Genomic DNA, 8291 nt, shown 5'->3' on the forward strand with positions numbered 1-8291 from the left:
TATACAGGACAGAGGGGACCCCCCCCCGACCTCCCCAGGGCTGATGCAGGATGGAGCCCCCCCATCCCCACTCCCCCCCCCTTTGCTCTATACGGGATGGCGGGGGGACATCCCCCCCCCCCCCCCCCCAATCCCCCGACCGGGGACAAAGCCGGGCGGCGCCGTGGGGGGGGGGGGGGGGGACGGACACGACGGGACAACGGGGACAGACGGACACACGGACCCCTCCGCTACCTGTCACCCCTGGCGGGCGGGGGGGGGGGGGGAAAAGGAGAAAGGAGGGGGGGGGGGGGAGGAAGAGAAGGGGGGGGGGACACACCGGACACACGACACAGCGACAACGCGACCCCCAACAACCACAAAGGCGACTCCGTCCCCTTCGGTCCCCGAAGCTTCAGCTCGTGGCTCCGTGTGTGTTTCTCTGTGTGTCCCCCCCCCCCCCTCCTTTACACCCCCCCCCCCCCCCTTCCTGTCTGGGGCCCCCCCCCCCCCAACCTCCCCCCCCCCCCGGTCCCCGTTGCTCCATCCCCTTCCTGTGTGTCCGGGCTCACCGAGCCGGCGTGCAACAGCCCCGGCGCCGCCCCCCACCCTCGTTTCTTCCCCCCCCCCTCCCCAATTTCCCCCCCCCCCACCCAACACACACCCTTTCTTCCCCCCCCCCCCCCCCCCCCTTTCTTTCCCCCCGGCTCTGTTGCTCCATCGCCTCCGCATCCCTCCGGTCCCGGTACCAGGTAACGGGGGGGAGACCCCCGGGGATTTTGAGGCGGGGGGGTGGGGGGGGGACGACGACGACGACGACACACGGACGGACACACAGACACACAGACCCCGCCCGGCCGCAACCCCCCCCCCTCCCCGTGGGGAGATTTGGGAAGGGGGGTGGGGGGGTGGGGGGTGCAGCGGGCGATCCCCATCCTCCCCTCGCTCACCCCCCCCCCTTTCTATTTGAAACACCCCCCCCCCCCCGCCTTCACCCCACTCGGATTTTCACACACATCCCCCCCCCCCCCGCCTTCGCATCCAGCCGCGTTGTGTTTTCACCCCCCCCCCCTTCCCCGCACCCACCTCCGTTATATTTTCATTTATCACCCCCCACCCTCCCCACACCCACCTCCGCCGTATCCCCCCCCCCCTCCCCGGACCCCCCCCGTTTCTCCCCTCTTTGCATTCAGCCATGATTTTCATTTTCCCTCCAGCCCTGTTGCATTTTAAACTCCCCCCCCCCCGCCCCGTTATTTTTTCCGTCCCCCCCCCCTTTAATCTCCACCCCTTTTGCCTTCACCTCGGTTGCATTTAACCCCCCCCTTCCCCATCCCTGTTCCCTGGGGGCACCCCAATCCTTATTTAAGTGCTCCCCAACCTTCTGGGGGAGGGGGGGGGGTGTTCCCTTCCAACAGCGTTGGTACTGGGGTGAAGCACCCCAAAACATCCCGGGGGGGGGTGGGTGTTGTACCCCAGCACCCATTGCCACCCATCTGTTCCCCCCCCCCAGGGTGCTGCAGGGATGCCCTCTATGGTCTTTATGGCCAGCTGGACATGGGGGGGGGGCACCCAATTTGGTGTGCACCCCCCCCGCCCCATGCACCCCAATACCTGAACCGGAGCTGTTTGCATTGCAGGGACCGGTGACATTCCCCCCCGCCCCCTCCTCGCCCCCCCAAAACGAGCCGGCAGCGGGACGAGCCTGGATCAGCGGGACGAGATGCAGGAGAGCTACGAGAGTGTCATCTCCTTGGGTGAGGCTCTTAAATTCCCCTGATTTCTCCCTAATTTATCATTACTCAAGAAGAATAAAATTAAATTCATTGGCATTCATTGCCTGAATTTGTAACGGCGTAAAACCACCAAAATTGCCAGGATTGAGCTTAAATAGAGTGGGGGGGGGGCGGATATTTCAACCAGGACCCCATTTCCAGCGATGGCTTTACGGCCCCGGTGCCTTTGGCCATCCCGTCCTGGTGTTATAATTTTGGGGGTGGAAAGAGCTATAATGGGTGTCCAACTGTCTCCCCTAGCCGAGGAAATCGCCATCAGCTGGCCGCGGATCACCGCCTTCGCCGAATCGCACCGGAGGAGGGGGTTGGTGGCCGGTAAGTCACCGGTCGCGGTGCCGGTTGGTGCCGGTGATGACCAAGAGAAGGTTTTGGAAACCCCAAAACCACGGGGTGACCCCCGGCGGTGGGAGAGCAGCCGGCCGCGGCCGCCGGGACAGGTGCCGGCAGCCAACCGATGGGTTTTCGGCGGCCCGGCCCGATCCTCACCCCCCTTTTTTCCCCCCTGTAGATGATGGGTTGTTGAGCGAGAACGAAGAGGAAGACCCGCCGCCGGGCGAGCTGGAGAAGGTGGACGCCGAAGGGACGCCAGCGGGGAAGCCGAAGGGGACCAGCCCCACCGGTGCGGAGGGGACGAAGCCTGGTGACAGTCCCCAAAAACCAGAGAACCAACCCAGAAAGCCGTCGGGCAAGCGACAGGGCAAATCAGGCCACCGAGGCTTCAAGAAATTTCCCCCGCGGAGCTTGCTCGGCCACGGCCGGTGCCACGACTGTGGCAAAGCTTTGGCTTTCGGTTCAGCCTTCAACAAGCGCCGGCGAGGGACCGAACGACCCCATAAATGCCCCGAGTGCGGGAAGTGTTTTCGGCTCAGCTCGACCCTCATCACCCACCAGCGCCGGCACGCCGGCGACAAACCCTACAAGTGCCCTGACTGCGGCAAGACCTTCAGCGTTGGCTCGGCGTTCATCCAACATCAACGGGTGCATGCCGGCGCCGGTGCCGGCGCGGCGCCTTGCCAGTGCGGTGTCTGCGGGAAGAGCTTCCCAGCCAGCGCCAGTTTGGTGAAGCACCAAAAATTGCACCTGGAGGAAAAACCTTACAAGTGCGGGGATTGCGGGAAGGGTTTCAACTGGAATTCCCATCTGGAGCGGCATCGCCGGATCCACACCGGCGAAAAGCCCTACGCCTGCCCCGAATGTGGTAAGAGCTTCAGCTGGAGCTCCCACCTCGACCGGCATCGCCGTACCCACGCCGTCCCCGGCGACCCCGCTTGCCGTTGCGCCAACTGCGGTCGCTGCCCGGTTCCCCGCGGCGCCGAAGGCTCCAAAACTCCGGAGAAGCCCTTGCAGTGCGGCGAATGCGGGAAGGGCTTCACCAAGAGCACGGCGTTGGCCAAACACCGGCGCGCCCACGCCGCCGAGAAGCCCTACAAGTGTGGGGAGTGTGGGAAGGGTTTCGGCTTGAACGCCGCGTTGCTGCAGCATCAGCGGAGCCACGCCGCCGGCAAACCCTACCAGTGCGGTGACTGCGGGAAGAGCTTTGCCTGGAGCTCCCATCTTGACCGCCACCGGCGTATCCACATGGGCGAGAAACCCTACCGCTGCGGGGACTGTGGGAAGAGCTTCTCCCAGAGTTCCCACTTGGAGAGGCACCAACGCGTCCACGCTGGCGCCGAGCAGCCCTGCCAGTGCACCGACTGTGGGAAGAGCTTCTTGGCCTCCAACAAGCGCCGCCGGCTGTTGACCGGCACCAATGAGCGACCGTGCAAGTGCACCGACTGTGGCAAGAGTTTTCTTTGGGGTGCCCGTGCCCGGCCGGCACCGGAGAGGACCCATAAGTGCAGCGAGTGTGGGAAGAGCTTCACTTACCGGGCAGAGAACGTCAAGCACCAAGGGACGCAGACGGGGGAGAAACCCTATACCTGCCCCGAATGCGGGAAGAGCTTCGGGCAAAATTCGGCGTTGGTGAAGCACCGCCGGATGCACACGGGAGAAAAGCCCTACAAGTGTGGGGACTGCGGGAAGAGCTTCAGCGTCCGCTCCAACCTCATCAAACATCAACGGACCCACCTTGGCGAGAAGCCCTACAAGTGTCCCGACTGCGGGAAGGGTTTCATCCAGAAGTCGGACCTCACCAAGCACCGCCGGATGCACACCGGGGAGAAACCCTACAAGTGCAACGTCTGCGGGAAATGCTTCAGCGTCTCCTCCAACCTCATCAAGCACCAGCGCATCCACCTCGGCGAGAAGCCCTACCAGTGCTCCGAGTGCGGCAAGAGCTTCATCCAACGCTCCGAGCTCACCATCCACCAGCGCGTCCACACGGGTGAGAAGCCCTACAAGTGCCCCGAGTGCGGCAAGTGCTTCAGCCGGAGCTCCCACCTCAACCGCCACCAACGCACCCACGCCGGGGACAAGCCCAAAGCCGCCGCCGCCGCCGCCGCCGCCAACCCCTCCGGCGCCTTCTCCGGCGCCGCCTTCTCCCCGCCGTTGGGCGGTTCGGCGGCGCCCGTCCCCTCGCTGCCCTCCTTCCCCGCCTCTCCCTCGCCCCTGCCCATCCCTCCCCTCTCCAGCCCCACCCTGGACCTGCCGTGGGCCCTCTCCTTCCCCGCCCGGGCCTTCCCCCACCCGTCCTTCCCCTCGGCCCCCGCCTCGGGGGCCCAGACCTCCTCCCTCATCAACTGAGCGGTGCCCGGCCCCCGCCGCGGCTCCGGCCTCCTCCCCACCTCCCCAGCCGCTCGCCCGACACCCACCCGGGGGTTGGCCTCCGAGCCCCCTCGTTGGGGGGCGTGTTCCTGCCCGGAGCCGTTCGGCCTTGGTGGCTAATTAATGAGCTCTTTAATTGGGGCATGAGGACCCTGGGTGCAGCCCCAGCTCCATCCTTCCCCCTGTGTCCCCAACCACTCGCCCAACACCCAACCGGGGTTGACCTCAAAGACCCATCGTTGGGGGGCGTGTGAGCCGTTCAGCCTTGGTGGCTAATTAATGAGCTCTTTAATTAGAGGATGGGCGAGTCCCCTTCATTCTGTGGCTCCATCCTCCTCCCAACCTCCCCAGCCGCTCGCCCGACACCCAACTGGGGTTGACCTCAAAGGCCCATCGTTGGGGGCGGAGCCGTTCAGCCTTGGTGGCTAATTAATGAGCTCTTTAATTGGGGCATGAGGACCCTGGGTGCAGCCCCAGCTCCATCCTTCCCCCTCTGTCCCCAACCACTCGCCCGACACCCAACTGGGGTTGACCTCAAAGACCCATTGTTGGGGGTGGAGCTGTTCAGCCATGGTGGCTAATTAATGAGCTCTTTAATTGGGGCATGAGGACCCTGGGTGCAGCCCCAGCTCCGTCCTCCTCTCGACCTCTCCAGCCACTCACCCAACACCCAACCGGGGTTGACCTCAAAGACTCATCGTTGGGGAGCATGTTCCTGCCCGGAGCCGTTCAACCTTCTAATTAACCTGGCTAATTAATGAGCTCACTGCTGGCACTGGGTGCTCCCCTCCAGCACGCCCCCAGCTCCACACCAGGCTCTCGACCTCCATCCCAGTCCCCCCACTCCCCTCCCCACCACTCATCCCAGCATCTCCCAGGGGTGCTCCCCAGAGCATCTTCTCACCTCACCCTTCTGCTCCCCGTCGGATCAAGGTCCACGTCATCACCTCCATCTGGGTACCACCCTCTGCTCCCACCATGGAGCATTTTGGGAGAAAAAAACGGCAGAAATGGGGGTTTTGCCACGCTGCCGCATCCCGCTCTGCCCACCCAGGAGCTGCCACGAGGGACTCGGGGATATTTCCACATCCCCACCTCCTGCGGCATCTCCCTGAGCTCATCTTATCCCACGTCATTCCTCAGAAACGGAGCCGGTCAAGGTTTTCTTCTTTTATTTTTGATTATTTTTTTCCTTTTGGAAAGAAAAATCCTTTTGGGCAAAACCACGTGATTTTGTGATGTGTTTTTTCAGGCACTTCATGGAATATTTTGTTGTGTTGTTGTTGTTTTTTTTTTTTTTCTTTTCCACACAGACTTTGCAAAAACTTTCATGCATTTGTGGTGGGTTTTTTTTTATTATTATTACTGATTTTCCTGAATTTTTACATTTGCTTTTGCTCCGTCCATCGGAGCGGGATTCGGTGCATTTTGGTACTATCGGGAAAAGGTGGTGGCGGTGCTTTTTTTGCTGCCTGAAATCCCGATTACTCCCGTTTCCTGATTTCTCCCTGTTACCGGGGAAGCGAGGGCTTCTCGGGGGAAAATAAATGAAGATTTAAAAAAAATTTTTAAAAAACACTAAAAGAAACAGAAAGGGTTACATGCAAAATAGAAAAGCATCGAAAGAAATACAGAAGAGAAAGAATTAAGGTGGAGAAAGACTTTTTTTTTTCCCGAAAGAGGATAAAAAGCTGAAATAGGACCTTTGGAAAAGTAGGGAATTGCTGAAATCTCTGGAATTGGGAAAGTTTCAGCTGAAAAGAAAATAATTCAAGAGGTACAGAGATGCTACAGGAAGGACTTGTCATGTTTATTGAAAAGAATAAAATATCGGCAAGAGGAACAGGTAGTACTGTAGGTGCAAAAAAAGAGGAAAAATATCAAAATGTGGAAAAAAAATCTAGAAAATGAAGAGGAGGAAAAGAAAGCAAAGGATGTATGGAATAGAAAAAAAAAAAAATCAGTGATTAAAATAGAGAAAGGGATAAAAACAACCATCCTGAGGAAGTACGCCGAGCCGGGGTTGGACGCGGCAGCAGCGGGAGGTGCTGCCGGACCGTTGGATGCGGGAAAAAAGAATAATAATTCAAAAAAAAAACAAAAAACCCAAAACCAAACAAAAATCCCAGAGTGGATGGAATTGGCTCTGGGTGTTGGCTCGGGGCCGCGCAGCTTGGAGGTGCGATGGGCGGAGGAGAAGTGACGCAGGGCGGGGTGCGGCCGCGGGACGCGGAGCTGCACCGTCCCCTTGCCCGATGAAGGAGCCCCCGAGGATTGTCCCCGGCTTGGCGCCCTGTGTTTTGGGGACCTGCCGGGCTCCCCGGCCGCCCCGCCGCACAACCGGGGTGTCACCCATGGCACAACGGGGGTGTCACCCATGGCACAACGGGGGTGGCGGCGATGGCGCGACTGTGATGTCACTGACGGTAGAATCGTGATGTCACCGATGGCACAACCGTGGTGTCACCGATGGCTGCTGGCGTGGGCAGGGTGTCACCGACGGTTCAGCCATGACGTCACCGATGGCACAACTGGGATGTCCCCGACGGTAGAACCGTGATGTCACTGACGGTAGAACCGTGATGTCACCGACGGTAGAACCGTGATGTCACCGATGGCACAACCGTGGTGTCACCGATGGTAGAACCGTGGTGTCACCGATGGCACAACCGTGGTGTCACCGATGGCTGCTGGCGTGGCCAAGGTGTCACCGATGGTTCAGCCATGACGTCACCGATGGCACAGCTGGGATGTCCCCGACGGTAGAGCCGTGATGTCACCGATGGCACAACCGGGGCGTCGTCGCTGACACAACCATGATGTCCCTGGGGACGTTAATTCCTCCTTCGCGTCGCGGGAGGACCCTCCGGACACCCCCCACCGCCTTCGGATCCCCCAGTTGCTGCCTTGAAAGCAGCACCAGCCCCACTTTGGGGGGGGGGGGGGAGAAGGGGAAGAAACTTGTTTCGAGGAGCCCCAAAATCTCATGTTCTTGCCTCAGTTTTGCCCGGCGGTCGACGAGAGCTGCTGCTGGGGCTTGGTTCTTGACCCCCACCTCCACATCACCCCAGCCATGCACTAATTAGGCATCCATGGGCAGGCTGATGGTGCTCACCCCTCCCTTGCACTAATTGTGCATTAACGAACGCACTAATTACACGCTGCCGTTCAGATGCCACCCTGCCTTCGGGCCCTCTGGCCAATTTGAGCCAAATTAACCCAAAATCAAGGGTTAAGATGATGTGGCTCGGTGGCTTGGCCACCTCGCCACTGCCAGGCTCTGTGGGTGGGGGTCACCAGGGAAGGGGAGGGGGGACACACAAGAAAACTCCCTCCCCCTTGCCCCACGGAGCCCAGGACCTTGCAAATGGAAAGCGGGGAAGGGGGAGGAAGAGGAGGGATGGGGGATGAAGTCAAGAACCTCCCCCGGGGTTCAAATAATTGAATTATTTTAGGAGGACATGGTGACCGTGCCATGGGCGCAGGGTCCCACGTGGAGCCACGAGGGACAAAAGCCACCCCGAAAAGAGCACGAAGGGCTTCAGCGAGGATATTCTGGGGAGAAAAAAACCCCCCACCGAACTGCGATTTAAGTGAAATTTATATATTTTCTGGTGTTGTCCGTGCTTCCGAAACCAGCGTGGACGTGTCGCTGTGCTGCTTGTCAACGGTCCCTTCCGTGTCCGCTTTCGGGGACCGCTTTGCCTTGTCACCGCGGCTCGCGTCTATTTTTTGGGGTTTTTTTTTTGTTTTTTTTTTTTTTTTTGAGTCGCTTTCTTTCCATGAGTAGTAATAAATTAGAGCCTAGCTACC

General features: G+C 60.0%; 1 protein-coding gene across 1 annotated transcript; it reads left to right on the forward strand.

The window, feature by feature from the left end:
• The first annotated feature begins 670 nt into the window (after positions 1 to 670).
• Positions 671 to 8291, forward strand: LOC116959702 (zinc finger protein 271-like). Its single transcript, XM_042794051.1, has 4 exons — positions 671 to 731; positions 1620 to 1736; positions 2016 to 2090; positions 2284 to 8291. The coding sequence occupies exons 2-4, from the start codon at positions 1703 to 1705 to the stop codon at positions 4455 to 4457; spliced, it is 2283 nt and encodes a 760-aa protein (XP_042649985.1). The 5' UTR covers positions 671 to 731; positions 1620 to 1702; the 3' UTR covers positions 4458 to 8291.

This window comes from Tyto alba, unplaced genomic scaffold, assembly GCF_018691265.1.
Source record: "Tyto alba isolate M040663 unplaced genomic scaffold, T.alba_DEE_v4.0 Super-Scaffold_200000178, whole genome shotgun sequence".
NCBI lineage: Eukaryota > Metazoa > Chordata > Aves > Strigiformes > Tytonidae > Tyto > Tyto alba.